Source organism: Apis laboriosa, unplaced genomic scaffold (assembly GCF_014066325.1).
Source record: "Apis laboriosa isolate Shangri-la unplaced genomic scaffold, ASM1406632v1 scaffold16_cov148, whole genome shotgun sequence".
In the NCBI taxonomy this organism is placed as follows: domain Eukaryota; kingdom Metazoa; phylum Arthropoda; class Insecta; order Hymenoptera; family Apidae; genus Apis; species Apis laboriosa.
This window is the reverse complement of record NW_025222129.1, coordinates 65,029-84,488: the sequence shown is the minus strand read 5'-3', so window position 1 is coordinate 84,488 and position 19,460 is coordinate 65,029. Positions and strand designations below refer to the sequence as shown.

Genomic DNA, 19,460 nt, shown 5'->3' with positions numbered 1-19,460 from the left:
CACGCGTGTATAATCGACAGATCACATTTAATAGATTAATTTATCGTTTTAAATGCACAAATTACGAATCCAAGTTTCGCAGTTTACTATTCGATACTATGATTATAATTCGTACATATATGCCCTCTTCTATTTGCACGCTTATACACGCGCAGATTATTATTTTTATTTTTTTACCGATTAAAAATTCATTTAACGCAAATTCTTTAATTTATGCAAACGCTTCTGTTTACTTTGTTTATATTGTTATTTGTTGTTATTTGATATTTGAAATTCTGAATTTATAACTTTTTATATCGACAGATTTAAAAATGATTAAATATATAAAAGAAGAGAAAAAAGAAGAAGAAGAAGATGAATAATAATAAAATGAAATAATTTCAAAAAATTAAATAATCGAAGAGAAAAGATAAAAAAAATCTACTTATTAGAATTAAAATCATTTCAAATAATAAAAATGGAAGCGAAATGCAAGAAAATAAAGAATATTTTTCTAGTAGATAACATTTACCAGAGTTCGTATAGAAGAGAGCATTAATCGCCAAGATGAAACAATCATTGTAAATTGATGAACCGCAATATGTGAAAATCTTCTCTTTAATCGAAATGTCGTTATTGCAAGTAAGAGAATGTGCGCTTAGATGTTTGGGGCTAACGTGGCCTCATCGAACTATTCAGAGGTTGCATGAGACCTCCATTTATGTAACCGTGATACGTTGTATATACTGCTGCTGGATTTTGTTGATGCGGATCTTGAGGGTACGGTGCAGGTACATTAACGACTCCAACAGGCAATTGACTGGCTTGATTCATGAAACCACCAAGTTGAGCCGCTTGATTCATGTAACCGGTAGCAGGTTGTGCTACTCGATAACCATATTGGGCCATTAGATTTGTATTCAATGCCACGTTAGGACTAACTCTACTAGCGGCGCTCTGCATTTGAGGACAGGTACTTCCAGGATCGAGAGTTTGACGATATAAGCTCTCGCTTGGGTATGGTTGTGCAAGAGACGCCATATTTGCATTTGCTGATGATCTTGAGGTTGATCTACTGGGTGGTCCTGGAGTAGTAGGTGGTACTGTGTTGACATTATAATAATTTTTTGCATAACCAAGAGGTACTTGAGGCGGTGTCGGTAATTGTCTCGACGTTTGCGGTGGTGTCATAGTATGCGGTATAGGAGGTGGTGGCGTTAAATTCATCGCTGGAGGAGGCGTAGGAGGAATCATTTCTAATCCATTAGTCAATTGTTGTAATTTTGCTAAACTGCACGAATTTGTCGTTTGATGATTTCCAGAAGCTGAGAGAGAAGGTGCTGGTGTATGCGAATGCGGTGGCATCGCGCTTGTTTGAATATAAAAATTTGTCGCTGTAGTACACGGTGTCGGTGCACCAGATCTGCTACTTCGATGTTGAATCACATATGTATTTTGCGTTGGAAAAGTTTGAGAAGCAACAGCCATATAATTCCCTTGAGAAATAACAGCCATATTGTGTGAATGAGCAGCATGCGTGTGAGAATGAGGATGCGGATGAGGAACAGGTGGTACACTCATTGACGAGGATTGTTGATATTGTGGAGGTACATGCGTCGTATGTGCAACCGTCGTATGGCTCGTGTGGGAGGTTGTATGACTCGTGTGAGAAGTGGTGTGACCTTGCGAAGAAACTTGAGCATGAGACGTAGGAGGTGTCGTTCGATGGGATCGGCTTTGCTGTGTTGATCTAGATCTATGAGTCGTTTGTGAACCACTAGCCCTTTTATTACTATGAGATTGCGTTTGCGATTGCTGTTGTTGTTGTTGTTGTTGTTGATGTGCAGATTGTTGTTGTCCTTGAGATTGTTGCTGATTTTGACCATGCGCCATACTTTGATTTTGCGTTTGTTGAGTCAAAGATAATTGCATCGGTTGCGGTGTGTGAGACGGTGGCAAAGGTTGCGGTGTATGACTTTGTCGCATCGGTTGAGGACTTTGGGTCGGTATACTCTGCGGTGTATGAGATTGCGAAAGAGGTTGCGGAGTATGAGATTGAGGTAACGGTTGCGGTGTATGACTTTGCGGAATAGGTTGTGGACTTTGCGTTTGTATACTTTGAGGCGTGTGAGATTGCGGAGTCCGCGGCTGCTGAAGAGGTTGAGGTGTATGAGGCTGATGCATCGGATGGATATTAACGTGCGTTGGTGGAGTATGTTGAGGCATCGAACAATCAGTATATTGTACTTGCGGCGATATATTTACACCAGCGGACGTAACCGGAGTTATTTGCATAGGTACTGAAATTGGAACCGTAACCGATGCTGGCATCGAGGGTAATGCACTAGGTGGCCTTTCCACGCTATTTTGCGACGCAAGATCACTTGCGATCGATGTAGGAGACTCTAGTCCTAATTGACTCACGTCTAAATCGCAATGACCGTAATGCAACGAATGAACTGAATTAGTTGTTGAATCAGGTGTGTAAACTCCCATAGATGGTAAATCTGGTTGCGAAGGAGGCGTTCGTTTTACCGAACCAGGATTATCCAAATGTGGCGTGGTTTTACCACTTTCGGGTGAATTTTGTTTCAATTCTTCGGAGTGTGTTTGAAGATGAACAGTAGTTTCTTGTTGTTCGATAACGGGCAAAACTTTTTCTTGCGGAGTAAGTGGTCCTGTTTCGGGTGATGCTATATTAGAAATCACAGAAGATGATTCTTTTCTATTATCCATAGATGTTGCACAACATGTTTCTATCTTTGGTCTCGTCAACTCTTCTTTCGAATTTTTTAACATTAATCTTTCGGAAATTCCATCAACTTGTCTATAACTATTTACATCTTGACCAACAGTTTTAAATTTTTCAATTTCTTCTTCTTTAGGCGAAGAGAGGTCAGGTACCAATTTAGATGTTTCTGAATTACACATTGCTTTTTCAGATTTCTCTAAATTTTTATCAAATTCTCCTTTCGTAACTTCATTTTGTTTTTCTTTCCCTTTCTTTGCCTGTGCTCCTTCACGTTCGTTTTCGCTTTCGTTTCCGTTTCTGTTTCCGTTTCCGTTTCCGTTTCCGTTTCCGTTTCCGTTTCCGTTTCCGTTTTCATTTTCATTTTCATTTTCATTTTCATTTTCATTTTCGTTTTCGTTTTCATTTTCGTTTTCGTTTTCGTTTTCTTTTTCATTTTCGTTTTCGTTTTCATTTTCATTTTCGTTTGCGTTTTCGTTTTCTTCATTTTCGTTTTCGTTTTCATTTTCATTTTCATTTTCATTTTCATTTTCATTTTCATTTTCGTTTTCATTTTCATTTTCATTTTCATTTTCATTCTGATTCTCATTTTCATTTTCATTTTCATTTTCATTTTCATTTTCATTCTCATTCTCATTTTCGCCTTCATCTTCACCTTCAGCTCCACCTTCACCCTCATCATCATCTTTATTCGCACCGTTTTCACCCTCACCTTCCCTCTGTATCTCTTCTTCTATGACACATAATTCTGATTCCGATTTCGGTTTTTGTAAAGAGAGAATGATATCAACATTCTCGAGTTTCTTTTCTTGTTCATTATCTTTTGTATTTTCAGTTCGTTCGTTTGAATCATTTTTCATGCGAGTTACGGATTTCGATTTAAGTGCAGGTACTTCTTCTTCGCCTTCATCTTCGTCTCCTCCTTCGTATTCTCCTGGACTAGCAGATATTGTTACTTCTGTTTCCGGAAGAATGGCTGAAGCGTTCTTTGAGACATCAGTATTACCACCATCGACATTTTCCAGTGTACTATTATTGCTATTAACTAATTTTTCCGTTGTATTATCAATTTCTTTTTCCGTAGAGACTATCGATAATTGTTTCAAGGCGGGAGACGATTGTTGTCTCTTGCTCGTTAAAATAGAATCGTTCTTCTCTTCAGAACATGATGATGGAGATAACAATGGTGGAAGTATCACAGGATTTTCGGATCGATCTTTTATAAGGGTTTGCGGTTTCAATTGCGGCATCTTTAACGCTTCTTTCTCCACTTTTGCCCTTCCCCGTCTCGATACTGGCAAAGTTTTCAAAATATCTTTTGTGTCGTCTTTTCCATTACACTGATTCTGTTCCGAACTGTTTTGTTTCTTTTCTTTCGCTTGTTTCGTTTGTAAGCATTTAGTTTGCCGACTGGTCACTTTTAATAAAATATCATCGACTTTGCACTGCTTTTTCGTCGGTTTTTGTACTACTGATGACATTATCGGTTCCATCGCTTTTGAAGAAAATTTTTCCATCTCAGTTATATCGTTCTTTTCTTTATCTTTTGAATAACTATCTTTATCCTTTGGCTTATCCCGTTCTTTCGTTTTCTCTTTTTCCTTTTCTCGTTCCTTATCTCTCTCTTTCTCTCGCAAAGATTCCCGTGTTCTTTTTCTACAGCTGCCTTCAGACTTTTCTTCTTTTTCTTCGATCTCTGGTTTCTCGGAATGTTTTCGTTTTCGCATAGACGTTGTCGATGTTATTACCGATTCTCCGTCATAACGAGATATCTTCGGTGTTCTGATTCTCCGTCTCGACATCGTTGTCGTTGCTGTAGTCATCGTTACTACTGTAGTGGTGGTGGTGGTAGTGGTCGTGGTGGTGGTTGTCGTAATTGTTGTCGTTGTCGTTGTCGTTGTTGATCCTGTTGCTGATAAGGATGTTGCTTTTGTCGAATTTATCAGATTTGTATTCTTTGAAACAGCCATTGCTCGAGAATTTCTCGATGATGTTGATGCAACATTTTTTGCTTCTACTACCATCTGTTCTTTAATATTTTCTACCGATGCAGTGGCGACAACAACATTTCGATTCCTTTTTTCCGTATCTTTATTTGCTTCTTTCGTTTCGTTCGATTCCTTTGCTTCCTTCGCTTCTTTTGTTGCTTTTATTTCTTTTGGTTCTTTCGCATCTTTGGTAAAAGAATCTCTTTGCGTGGAAGATTTCTGGCCCGTTTTCTGTTTCAACGGCGAAGATCTTCTCTGTCCTAATCTTCTACTCCTCGGTTTCTTTTTAATCTTTACCTTTTGAATTTTTTCAACTATAGTTGGTACGTGTTTCGGTTCCACGACGGGAGAAGATTCGGAACTGGTATCACCGCTTTCTTCCGGACTTTGATATGGATTAGGAATTTGCGTGAGCAATGGTATCCATCTAAGACAATCAGGATCTAATTTGATACGGGAACTCTTTCGTACTTTCGCCATATGAGCATCCACTTTATTCCAATCGACTACCACAGCTACTTTAGAATTTCCCTCTCCCGGTAAATGGACCGATCTAACAAATCCCAGCAATTGCATAGCAGTTGCGATATCGTGAGCTGACACACCAGTTTCCTTTGTTATATCTCCTAATTTAATATCCGTTGAATCTCTATGAGCATCGAGATATTCAAGTACCACGCTTTTCCAAAATGAATGATACGATACTCGGCCAAGATCGGAAAGTGGTTTCTCCGGCGTCCCAGGGATTCCTTCCACTTTAGACAGTAGATAACTGAATTCAATCAAGAACCTTCCGAATCCTTGTCTTTGATATTGCGGTAAAGTCATGATACATGACACGTTGTATCTTTGCGCGGGACAATGTTTCTCTTTGCTGAAATAACCAACTAAATGACAACCATATTTATCGTTTTTTGTTACTGCGTAAAATAAAAATGGTTCTACATCGTAGTACAGCGTCTTATGATCCAAGAATAATTTCGCTAATAGACACAAATTTTGACAATATATCTTGTTCACATTTCCATCGATCTGAAATATAACAACAACGAATTTTTATTTGATTCGTAATTTCGTCTGCGCGATAAACAGAAAATGATATCGTTTGCAAATTATACCTCAAAAACAGATAATCCGTCACATCTGTAGATTTCAGTAGCCGGTGGATGCCTCCATTGACATTTATCCATATGCCTGTCAAGTACGGCCCGACTTTTTGTATATTTTAAACAGAATTCACAGAAGAATAATTTAGGTAATCTTGCGTATTCTTGAGGAAATGGACTGGAATACCATGTCTCTACTTCATATCGACCAAAAACTATGGCCGCGGGATTCCTAATGCCATTCCCAGTATTTCCCGTATTGCTCGTATTGTTTCCTGGATTCACTGTCACAGTTTCCTCGGTATCGTTCACAGTAGTTAATCGAGCTGCTCTATCCCGGGCTTCTTTAAACAGATCAACATCCTTTTGTGTGACACCCGGCGGTAGAGATTGAGGTAGAATTGGTTCCTCTGTAAACAAATGTAACAAATTAGTTTTTTTTTTATGCTCGTCATTCGTTTCGTTATTCTTCTAATTGAACAGAATAAAGAAAATAATTATTTTTCTCAATAGATTAATTAGTCCATGTTAATTTTTCCAATTTCTCATACTTGTTTACCACAAAAAAAAAAAAAAACATTAAATTCGCAGAATAACTTGCAATGCAGACAAATTTTCTTGTTATCAAGACAAAAAAAATATGTAATAATTTCGATACGATACCAACAATAGAATACTTCGGAATAAATAAAATGGGCAAACATAAAATTTACAAAATATTACGATAATTTACCGATATGAAAGTGTTTCGTATTAAAATACAAAATATACTCCATTCAACTCGTCAGAAATAGGATGGAAAAGGAGGGAGGGAGGAGGGAAGGACAAGAAAGAAGAGAGAGAGAAAAAAAAAAAAAAAAAAAAAAAAAAAAAAAAAAAAAAAAAAAAAAAAAAAAAAAAAAAAAGAAAAATATATCCACTAAAGAAACGGAATCATCGTCGCAAAGCGTAAATATTAATTTGTGCAAATAATTTTCAATAATAAAACCGTGTGCGATAACAATCGATTAGCTTATTATTGTTAATATCGTGGTGAGTAGTATCTAAAGCAAAGCTATAGGGTAGGTGTGGTTTTGTGGGATGTGTTGGCAGAGTATCAAGTTGGCTCTTCAATGGTAAAAAAAACTTTTTTTCCTTTTTTTTCTTTTATTTCTTTTCGTTTCTCTCTTTTTCTTTTTTTTTTTTTTTTTTTTTTTTTTTTTTNNTTTTTTTTTTTTTTTTTTTTTTTTTTTATTTCTCTCCTTGTATTTGCAATTTCTTTCGTTCTTATATCTTTCTTTCTTTATAAAATGCTTTTTGCTGGAACTTTATGGTAGAAGATATTTATTATAACAATTATATTAATAAGAAGAGCATGTTGAATTTCAGCAGCAACAATTCGATATTATTAATATTAGGTGATCGAGTAAAAGGATATTCCATATTTCTTCGTCCTGTTAACTGATTTATATAAGTTTATATAAATTTGTTACGCATCTCTTAATTCTGTTTCCTTTTTCTTTCTCTCTTTCTCTCTTTCTCTCTTTTTCTTTTCTTTTGTTCGTAAAATCAAGATATCAAGAGATGAGAGAAATTTGTACGATTTCGATTGAAGTGTCATATACTTCAACTGTTTACGAATAATGGTTAATTTCAAAATTTCTTAGTGTAATAATCAATGATTATCCGATAATTATAATGAAAAAACAATAATAGATAAAAAATGATATTATAGGTATTTTAGATATCTGATTAAAATTTTTTTGTACAGATATCATTGGCTGTACAACTGTAAAAGATTGTTTAAATTAGATATGAAAAGTAAAACAAAAAAATTGTGCGACAGCGAAATTATCATGTGTACGACCCAATAATAGTTGAGTGTATTTGCATTCTACGTGCATTAATTATTATATATTTTATAACTATATGAATATATAGAAGAAAAAAAAAAAAGAGTACATATAGAGCCAAACAACAGCGTTATTAGTTAGAACATGCAATAATCATATAAGAGTTTTCATAATGTAAAACGAATGGAAATATTATATATAGAATAGCAAATAATGTGAAAATGAATCAAAATAAAAAGAACGCATTCGTACGCGTTACATATGGCACAAATTTCCATATAATAGAATATTATTTATATTTTTATATGAAACAAATTTCCATGTTTTACATCATAAAATAAGCGATAAACAACACGTCCTATCAAGGAACCTGATTGTTCTTGATCCGCATATGGTTTAATTTAATCGTTACTGTTATTTAATACATTACATATCGAATTAAACGATGGGAATAATTTGGCCCAGTTAGTAGAGAACAATCACGTTTTCTTGAAATAAGTTGCGACAGACGTACATTTACACACACATCATACCACACCACACCGCCAACACATCCACGTGGTGGTGAGCGAGGATTAGATTAGAGGGAATTCTTCTTTGCGACTTGGGTGCATCATCGAGGTTAGGATTCGTGAACGGGTGGGGTAGATTCTTACCCTTCCTGGTGGAGCAGGGTGTCGCGCGGGGTGTCGTGGTGGTGTTGGTGGTGGTGGCGCTAGTACAGGCTCGTGGATTGGACTTTAGGCTGGGATTTGATTTCACGGAATCAGAACTCAGGCCGGACCTCGAAACAGCGGGCACAGGGTGGCGTGTTTGATTCACTTCCACAAGAATATTTTTCTTTCGCGAAGATTGATCGGGCCTAAGAGCTGACATCGATGGCAATGATGATGATGACGATGATATTGACGATGACGATGACGAAAGCGACGATAACGGTAATGCTGATGGCGGTGATGATGATGATAATGACGATGACGACGATGATGATGGCGACGACGACGACGATGATGATGGCGACGACGATGACGACGATGACGACGACGAAGATGACGACGATGACGACGACGATGACGACGACGATGATGATGATAATGATGATGGTAACGGTAACGGTAATGATAATGGTAAGGGTGACGATAACGATAACGGTAATGGTAACGGTAATGGTAACGGAAATGTCGACGATGACGACGATGACGACGACGATGACGACGACGATGACGACGACGACGAGGACGACGAGGACGAGGACGATGACGATGATAATAACGGTGATGGGAATGACGGTAAAGATGCATCTGTCGCAGTTGCACACTTTACTAATGGCGTATCATCTTTCATTAGCTTTCTTCTCTCGTGTTCGTGTCTCTTACTATTAACCGCGGTTTTAACTAAATTCGACGGCGTCATTTTTGGCATTTTTTCATTAAGAGAACTAAACAATGTTTCATCAGAAGGTGTAAATATTCCAGGCCGAGGAATTCTCGTTATATCGTTCCTTATCTCTGTCTTCTTTTTCTCTTTTAATTTGCCTAAATCAGACGATAGATTATCATTCTTATTAATTTGCGCTCCTTTTAAAACTTTATTGGTCTTGTTATCACTATCATCCGAATTAGGCCGCTTTCTTCTATCAGGCGCATAATTAGGCGTCAAAGCACTGGATCTTACTCTACTGTTAGTAGGTACTGAAAAAAAGTGACTTAATCCATCGAATAGGCCTTTTAATTGACCAGTGCCAGGTTTAATTTTGTTTATGTCCACATTATTAAAACTCTCCGATATAGCATTACCATTCCTATTGCTTTTCTGTTTTTTCTTTCCATCAAACGAATTGATAACCGGTTGTATATGTAATCCGAATGTCGATGTACTGGTTACATCGAGTTTAGGTAACGGTGCACCAAAAGTATTGGTAATATTACTAAAAAATGGCGATTCCATGTTGAGTTTAGCTGCGGCCGCGGCAAAACCCCAAGGTTTATCTTCGTTTAAATCACATGAAAACGGACCTCTCGGTTTAGGAGAGGCATTGATAATAGTACTGTCACCGCCATCGTTACCACCTCCAATAACGACAGAACATTCTTTCCGATTGTCGTTATTGACATCGTCGTCATCGTCGTCGTCATCGTCGTCGTCTTCATCGTCATCGTCGTCGTCGTTGTCATCGTTGTCGTCGTCATTGTCTTCTTCCGAGGTGGACGAATCGTTGGATGCGCTAGAGTTATTACCGTCCACCTCCTCTTCCTCTTCTCCCCCCTCCCTGACCCCATCCCTGACTGCTCCCTCCTCTTCTTCATCGTCATCGTCGGTCGAATCACTGGTGTCGTCGGAAGAATCAGTATCGGTCGCGTCGCTGCTGCTGCTACTGCTAGACATTAGCAGTACCTTTTTACTGGATATGGGCTGTTTTTGGTTCGCGTTTCCCCGAGTTAACCTAGGACTAACGTTCTGAGAACATTTTAATTTTTCACTGCCCCCCACCCGCTTCAATTTATTGTGCTCCGCGTTAAACGCACTCAGTCTAAAAAATTTTTGCTTCTCTTTGGAAATCCGATCGTTTTTTTCTTCAAGTAGCCTACCCTGGCCTGCGAGTGGGGTGGGGGGTTGTGGTAAGGGAGAGGAAATCAAAGGTGGTTGACGAGGGGAGACAACACCCGCATTACCGTCCGAGCTGCTGTCCACCTGTCCCACTCCTGCGCCAGCTTTCTTCACCGGAGTTGAAATCGCCAGGCTCTTTCTCGATATCGTGGATCTGAAACAGGTGTTATCCGTTTCAATTATATCGACCTTCGATCGATAATTCTTTTTTTCCTTCGCTCCGGCCTAAAGATTTAGCCTTTTTATCGCGAGTAGATTTTAGAATAGATTCAATTGATTTTAATCAATAATCAGATTTAACTCGATTAATCGATATTTGGTAAAAAAAAAAAGTTATACGAAAATCGTGTTTTAATTCAATTCCATCATTTTCATTTCTTCGGTCAAGAAGAAATATTTCTGAATATATTAAAGCGAACATGATTCATTTTTTTAAAATTGTTTTAATATCACGTACTACGTCATATAATAAATAAAAATACATATATACATATATATGTATCTATATATATATATATATATATATATATTGCATAAGATTTCTTACAATATTATGTTTCTAATAATAATAATAATAATAATAATAATAATAATAATAATAATAATAATAATAATAATTATTATTATTATTATTATTATTATTATTATTATTATTATTATTACTAATTATAACATTTAATCGATCGATTAATATTCATTAAAAAATTTCTGCTTACTTTCTATTCTCGCGTAATTTGCTAAGTCTCTTCCTTGCATTGGTCGGTGTCTCTTCGAGCGAACTTGCCGTGTCCTGTTGTGTTTTATTCTTTTTATTATCATCTTTTGATACCGGTGTATGCGGTGTTTGACAGTGTCGACATTTCCAGGGTATTTTATTCTTTTTATCAATTGCTGGATCTAGACAAGTAGGATGATAACATTTGACGCAACCGGAACATTTCACTAGATAATTCTGTGATTCTCGTTCTAACTGGCAACCGGCACACGTTGGAGAGCAATCATCGCAAGACCACGTTATACCCCTTTCAACAAGGTTCGAAAGTTCAGGTGGTGCGCAAGAATTATGTAAAGCTGCACCGCATACACTACATCTGCTCAGTTTTTCGGAAACATTGCGTTTTGTATTATTATTATTTCCGGCTATCGTCGCGCCAAGACATTCTTTGCATATCGGTAATGGAGCTGGTAACTGCAACAGAATTGAATAATATATTTTGATATATATCCGATTTAATAATAATATGGTATATTTATCCATAATATATAAAATTATATAATTATAAAAATAATATAATTGCATATATATATATATCCCATATTGTATCTCCCATATTATACGTATATAATCTGCACGAGTTTCGAACAAGATATTTTTTCGTGTTTCTTATTATACAACGATGGAATGAAATCAGATGATTAAAATAAATTACATTCTTCTCGATGTTTTTTCCTCATAGTTTTCGAATTTTGCGAAAAATATTTTCTTACTCTTCTTTTTATCCTTTTTTAAAGATATGATTTTAATAATCTAAGAATACCATTATAAACAAAGTAGAGAAATGTTGAAAAGAAGTATGACAAGTGACTGGACAACGATGATTTTTATTTTTTACGATTTATTTCAATTAATCCATATTTTTATTTAATTCCGATCAATCGTAATATTCACAAATCACAAATCAACAATTTTAACATGCAAGAAATATAAATAATAATGATAGCTATGATCATGATCCCTATCTCGAAACAACGACCTGTTGCTCGACGAGCGACTACTTACAACTAACACTTACGACTGATCGATCTATCTCTAATCCTATCCTTTTCTTTGATTTTTTTTAATATTTCTTCATAGATGAATCAACAATTTTTTAACGCCGAAAAAAATATATGATAACAATATTCGTGTGCACAAAAAATATTTTCCCTAATATCTTGATTACATTTTGTCTTTAAAAGTAAATTTTAAACTTTGAACGCGAATTCAAATTTAATTTATTTTAATATAACATCATCGATTTAAGAAACAAGTACTAATATTATACATATGTAAATACATTGAAGAACAATATTCAAATCTATCGTCTCGAGTATATGCATATTCATTTATGCATTCATTTATGTATGTATTCTTTTTTATCCTATGTATATATATCTATTACATTGGGAAAAAATTAAAAAAAAAATTTAATAGATTAAATGTATATATTTATCGTGACGATTTCTGTTAATGCGTTCGTTTCAAATGCGAAACTAATATAATATAAATAATAATAATAAATGCTAAACTAATATAATATAATTAATAAAAATTAATTACACGTTATCGTTCGATGATTTAATTTTATTATTTGTCGTTTGAGAAAAAATAAGAAAAAATTACAAAAAAATTTAAAATTAGAGAAAAAAAATTAAAATGAAAAAAAAAAGTTGTAATTGAAAAATTGTAACTTGTCAGATATATTATAATATAAATGCAAATAGATATTAAGTGACGCGGAGCAACGAAATCGAGAACAAGTTGAGAATTCAAGAAGGAAGGACAGGAATGAGAGAAGAGTGGGGGCAGTGAGCAAGCAGAGGAAAGGGGAGATTGGCAGGATCGCGCCGGCGTGATCGTTGGATAACGTCGGACTTTCCGTGCTCTCTGCGGCTTGACACGCATAAAACGCGGTCGGCAGGAGAACAGAGAGGAGAAATGAATGCGATGGAAGAGAGGGAAAGGGGTGAGATGAGAGGAAAAGAGACAGACAGACGTGCATGGAGGATCAATAAGAGAAGCGATATACAAACGAGTCGCCGGAAGTTGACCGCGATAGCGTATCGTCCTGAGTCTTGCTCCTCTATTCAAATTCCCCTCAAACGTGAAACCGCGACTAACCATCTTGAGGCGTGGGCACATGCCGTGACGATTCCCTAACTATGAACATAGGATCGCAACGATAACGCAATATGTATTTTCCTCTTTCGATTCCTGTAAATATCTTATGAATTATATGCAATAATATTCTTCGTAATTTACCATTATTCTTTCTCATGATAATCGTATATCTTTCTTCTGTATTAATTTTTATCAATTGATTATGAATATGCTTGTCTAATAAATATCTTGAAAACATGTTATATTAATTACATTTATATATTCTTTCTCAAACTATATTTTGGTCGACTTAAATTTTTATTGTATATTTAATTAACGACAGATAGAATAACGAAATAAATCTTATTTGTATTTACAAAAAAGGTATTGCAACAAAAAACGGTCAATATTCAACTTCATTTCGAAAATAATTTTAAATATAACAATCATAACTTTGGAATACGTTAATACGATCTATCGAGCATATGGATGACGAATTATTAACAAATTCGAGAATTGATATTAAACTAAAGCAACAATTACATAAATACTTGGGTGATGAAACATATATTTATATCCTACTTACAATAATCGAACAAATTAAACGCAACATTTTAATTATTTTACCTTGTAAATTAAAACGGCGTATATATGATGTTGTAATATATCTTGTTTATACCGTGGCACAACGTTTATTCCGTTATTGTGGCTGCCAATTCGCATATGGGTATATGTATTATATTGTATTGTATATTGCATATTGTCCAATGCAAAGAAGCAAATATTGCGAATGTTTAACACGCTAATCTATCTGTGAAACGATCGATGAAAAAATTGAATCATCTGTGAACGCTTCTTATTGAACTTAATAATCGATTAATGATATGTTTGTATTGAAAGATAACGATAATGTATAGAAAGATGCGCAAGTTAAACAAATTCAATTATGAATCTGATGCGAATCAATAGCTCTATAGTACTTATGTATATTGCGTATATACGTACGATTGTATCGATGTTTTAAGTGAGTGATATATAATGATATATAATGATATATTAATATTTTTACAACAGTTATATCTCTTTTTTTCATAATTTGTTTAAAAACAAAAATATATATTTAAAATTCTTTTTTTAATATTTTTTTTTCTTATTTTATCTACATTAATAATCCAAAAAGATAATATTCTAGATTCTTTATTTTCTTAATACATGCGTTGACGCATATTGTTACTTGATAAGATGTAGCGTAAAAATAATTTCAACTATAAAACAAGCAGAGGAAAAAAGAAGCAAATATCTTATATTTATAATTTGCTTCGTCACATGCGATGAATCTCCAACGCGTAAATTTTAATCCTACAGATACGCGCGTGCGCGCATATATATGCATATACGCGTATATACGAAAAAAACGAATGTCAAATCATTATCAGTTAATAACAATTCGATAATTATCATTTTATTAAAAGAAAACGAATTGTCAAATTTTTAACGAAATATATATGTATAAAATCTGATTAACAAATTAAAAAAAAAAAAAAAAAAAAATCAAAGATACTGAACATAACGTATAATTAACAAATAATGAAAAAAGTCAAACTCACCTTATGTACAGGGGGCTCCGGTGGCACAATATGAGCGTTTTCTCCATGTTTCTTAAGATAAGGTGGCCTATCCGGTTGCCGAAAAAGTCTACCATCCTGAATCACAAGTCCTCGATCGACTGCTCTTTTAGCAGATAGTCTAAGCGCTGTTCTCAAATCACCTTCCGCTTCTTCCTCAACTGTATGACTTTGTCTGATATATTTTTCGATGTTCTTCAGGGTTGATCCCTCCCTTTCTCCCAATTCTCTAACAGCCTTACCCAGTACTTTACTAAGATCGGAGGCCTTGCCAACCTTGAGCGGTTTCGACTGCAATCCACCAGGATCTTTGTACGAGGATTGTCCTTTATTAAAGATCTTGAGCACATCGCCACGTTTTACAGCAACTTCCAGGTGTTCAGCGATTTCCTCCTCGTGATAATTATGGTGTTGTCGAATCGCGTGACATATCCGCTCGACACTCGGCCTCTGTTTCTGGCTGCGTATTTTTCGGATCGCGTCCAGGAACCAGGCCGACCACGTGTCAGCGGACTCGGGTTCGTCCATTTCTCGTCTCCGTCGGCCGTCTGCCGACGAAAGCGGCGGCGGCGACACCGGCGACGACAATCACGTACCAGGCCAGGTTATACACACCCGATGAACAATGCTCGACTGTCTACGAGTTAATTTTTACGAGCAGAGCTTATGACACTCACATTCTGCGCCTTTAGCATGCAGGATTTCGTACGAGTTGCTTTACATCTCCATTCCAAGGTCACATTATATTTCTTATGCTGATCCTAAAATCAGTAAATACACATGACGAATTAATATCTTTCTTCCTGTTCTTTTTCCCCATCCTCCTCTCTCTTCACTAATTTACATATAATATAGATATGCATCAGAATAGTTACATATCCATATTTTATTAGTCGTAAACTGCCATGTTCGATTGCTATATGCGATAATATTATTGGCTCCAATATATAAATTATGAACAATTATTTGAACAAAATTCGACTGGAAATTGAAAATTTTTTGAATGAAAAATATTATATATAGAAAACTTATTTTCCAATTAATTAGATTTAACTAAGATTCTCTCTTTAATTTATCCATAAACATCCTGGATTCGATATTGAATCTATTATGTGTATCACTTATCATGAAACCATTTAAACTATTCCATTTTTTAAATTATTATCAATCGATTGACCGATTTTCTTCTAAACGGCAAACTTTCTCCTCGCTTAAGCAAACCCGATATCCACGCACGCACGCACGCACGCACACGCACACGCACACGCACACGCGCACACACACACACACACACACACACACACACACACACACACACAGACAGAGAGAGAGAGAGAGAGAGAGAGAGAGAGAGAGAGAGAGAGAGAGAGCAAAGAAAAAAGATGTAAAGAAAAGAAGAATATATGAGAAATTGTAACGATTCATAAATAACAATATAGGAGAAAAAAGATAGAAAAATGAGAAAATGAGAAGATTTATAAATTGGGATTTATAAAATTATAAGATTTCTAAAATATTATAAAATAAGAAGAGAATAAAAAGACATTTTAAATCATTACATATATATCGACATTGCATGACATAAAATAACCTGTTAATATGTGATTTACTACATAAATTGTATAAACATTGATTGTATATGTATATATAAATTTCATAATAATATGGATTTTTAAAATAAATCGGCAAGGAATTATATAACGAGTAATTTTTCAGTTTTTCTTTTTGTAGTATTGATTCTCTGTTCAAAATCAATTATCAAATTTCCATTTATTCGCGTTCTAATAAATACTTATATATATATATATATATATATATATGGAAAAAAGATATATTATCTGTCTCTATACTATGATCATATATTAATAATTCATAATAATTCTAAATGAATTTAGTATACGATTGATGGATAAAGAAACAAAAAAACAATTATATTACTTAAAAAGTGAAACAATTTATTTAGAATAAGCAATAATGCAACATTGTTTATATTGATTAATCTATAAAGTTATCAACGTTATATTTAATTTCTCTGATAAATATAGCAAATATTCTATTATTAAGCATTCTCATATTGCAATTATTATTCGTACATTAACAATCAATGATTGATTAAGCGTATAATAAATGAATCGATTGATAAATCTAGTGAACTTAATATTCCTTATTTATGAATGGAAATTGGACATATTTTAAAAACATATTTTATAATATGATTAATCTTCGTATAAAACATATATGCATCATTGATTTAAAATTTTGGAAAATAACTATATATGTATGAGTTAGGTAGAATATATATATATATATATATATATATATATATATATAAGAAAATGGCATAAAAGGCAAATCATAATATGATAAATAAAAAATTATTTATCTATATCTTTCTTCCACTTAAATTGTAAATATTAGATTTGATTTCAATTTTATTAATCAATCAATTATCGGCATGCTTCCAACAATTATGGAAAACAGGGAACATATACGGAAACCTCGCATAGGATCGAGCAAAGGGAAAAAGAGTGGGAGAAAGAGAAGAGACAAGCGAATGAATGCACTATACAGTCAGAATTTTCTGTTGAAAATCGATGAACTATTATCTATAAATCTTTTCCACGACATTTCAATATTCAATACTTCTTTATAAATATAATTTTTTTCTAATTCATTCCATTTTTAGAAAAAGTCGAATATATTGATTGAACGAAAATATTTTCTATCCAATTTATCTATCATGTCCGTTTACGATACACGAAATATATAGTATATAGTATAATGAGAAAGAAGGACAGCTAGTAGTCAGGCCGACTGACTCTGTTTGCTGGGGCCTTTCTCATCCGACGGAGAGGTAAAAGAAAGGATGGCAACAGAGAGAGCAGCTGCCACTGAGAAAACGGACGGTTACTGAATGGTTTCTACTACTGCTGACTTGGTATTTGTTAGTTCTGATTACTCGATCCTCGTTCGTTATATTTCGTTTTTACATATGTTTTTTTTAATTAATATTTTAAAAAATCTATATATATATATTATTATTAACAAACATTTACTCAAAATTACATATTAGAAAATTAATTTCAAAATTTTTTATTACGAATATATAAAAAGGTTAAGAAAAAATAATTTCACCTGAAAAATATGTTTGCTAATAATCACCAACTGGTTACCGTCGGTAGCCATTTTAATCTTAATCATAGCCAATTTATAATTTTAACTTGAAACACGTACTTCCATGCAAATCGAAAATCTTGTCTGATGTTTTTCAAGTAGAAATAACTCTTACAAATTGTTACAAATCACGTTTCTTGTAAAAAAAACACTTTGTATAACTAGTAAACGTAATCGCGACGGCCGTCGCCCATAAAGTCACAGCTAATGCTACTGTCTATCATCTAACAATTAATCGTAATTATATTAAAACACTAAATTTTCCATACTTCTTGCTTAGATATTTTGTGCACAATAACAATTAAGAAAAATATAAAACGATTCAATTACGTGTCCAAGTAGACAATAAGGACACAAATTTCTCGAAGCCCGACGGGCAGCCATCTTGGGTAGGCACGGTCAACTCTCCGCTGTTTCGCACAATTTTTCGCGCGCAAGAATAATCTTTTAATTACAACATCATACTGTTTATTCTTACGAAGGAATGTCTGACAAGTTAATTTCATTCGATAATACATTTGTTCGACCATAATACAAAAAAAATTATCGAGAACAAGTAAGGAGAAACACTGCGTATAGAAAATTATCTTCCTCTCTCTTTTGCACTCTATTGTACACTCACTCTCTCTCCCTCTCACTCTTTCACGAACTGGCGGCCCGACCCGTTAGCCCGTATGCGTCCGATGATAATTCGCGTGGTTCTCTTGCAAGGTATAACGAAAGACTAATTGCTTTACCTGATCCTAGTAATTCCATGTATAAATCCACAGTGAAATCCACATAGATCACTAGATACTCGTACACAGGATATTCAATCACGATCACTAATTATCTCGCAACAACGGCGTCACATTTCACACAAATCAACAAAGGTTACCCACTTGACAAAGATGGCGGTCGCGGGGGTTACACACTGCGCGCACGCGGTGGGGAGCGCACTGCGCACACCGCGCTCACAGTTACGGCGAAATCACGAAACAGTCGTAGGGACACACGTTTTCGTCGACCAATCAAACCGTTTACTTTAACTCGTACACTCTCATTACCGGTCACACGTGCCTCGCTTTTCGTTCGTTTCTGGCGCGCGCGCACACATGCGCATTATTTTTGTATATCTACATTGTATCTTATGGGATATCTGGAATAAAACATTTAAAGCGCGGGAGTATATAGTATAATAAAAGCGTATGTTAAAAATTAAATTAATAATTGCTATTATTATTAAAAATATCCAATATTTATATATGCAGTTTGTCATTTCTTTAATCATACTTCTTACCTTCACTATGGCCGTCATTTGCTTTGCGATCACTTTGACCATTCCCAATCAGTTCTTCACATCACACACGCGCATCTGTTATATGACGCTGTACAGAAGCTTTGTCAACGAGTTTTCAGGATCGTATCTTTCTGCTTTTGAACCATGTACCTATAAATATTAACATTTCGTTTTATTATAATATCATTTTATATAAACTATTGTTTCTCTTTTTTTTTCTCTTTTCATGAAATTATCGAGACATTTAATAATATTTTTCTT

General features: G+C 34.7%; 1 protein-coding gene across 3 annotated transcripts; it reads right to left on the bottom strand.

The window, feature by feature from the left end:
* Positions 1-375: 375 nt before the first annotated feature.
* LOC122711208 (histone acetyltransferase KAT6B-like) lies at positions 376-19,328 on the bottom strand. Of its 3 annotated transcripts, none has more exons than XM_043929748.1 (7): positions 19,200-19,328; positions 18,658-19,058; positions 14,729-15,507; positions 10,978-11,450; positions 8,311-10,415; positions 5,835-6,232; positions 376-5,748 (listed from the first exon to the last, which is right to left on the bottom strand). In XM_043929748.1, the coding sequence occupies exons 3-7, from the start codon at positions 15,272-15,274 to the stop codon at positions 652-654; spliced, it is 8,619 nt and encodes a 2,872-aa protein (XP_043785683.1). In that variant the 5' UTR covers positions 15,275-15,507; positions 18,658-19,058; positions 19,200-19,328; the 3' UTR covers positions 376-651. The 3 variants fall into 3 exon arrangements, with proteins under 3 accessions (XP_043785683.1, XP_043785686.1, XP_043785684.1); XM_043929751.1 differs by having other exon boundaries at positions 10,327-10,415; positions 19,200-19,326; XM_043929749.1 differs by lacking the exon at positions 18,658-19,058 and having other exon boundaries at positions 19,200-19,299.
* Positions 19,329-19,460: the final 132 nt, after the last annotated feature.

Bases quoted from the DNA above. Each gene is read 5' to 3' on its own strand.
- LOC122711208 (XM_043929748.1), bottom strand. From the start codon at position 15,274: ATGGACGAACCCGAGTCCGCTGACACGTGGTCGGCCTGGTTCCTGGAC. The intron at 11,451-14,728 runs GTGAGTTTGACT...ATTCTGTTGCAG, and splicing joins CGGAGCCCCCTGTACATAAG to TTACCAGCTCCATTACCGAT. The intron at 10,416-10,977 runs GTAAGCAGAAAT...CACCTGTTTCAG, and splicing joins AAATTACGCGAGAATAGAAA to ATCCACGATATCGAGAAAGA.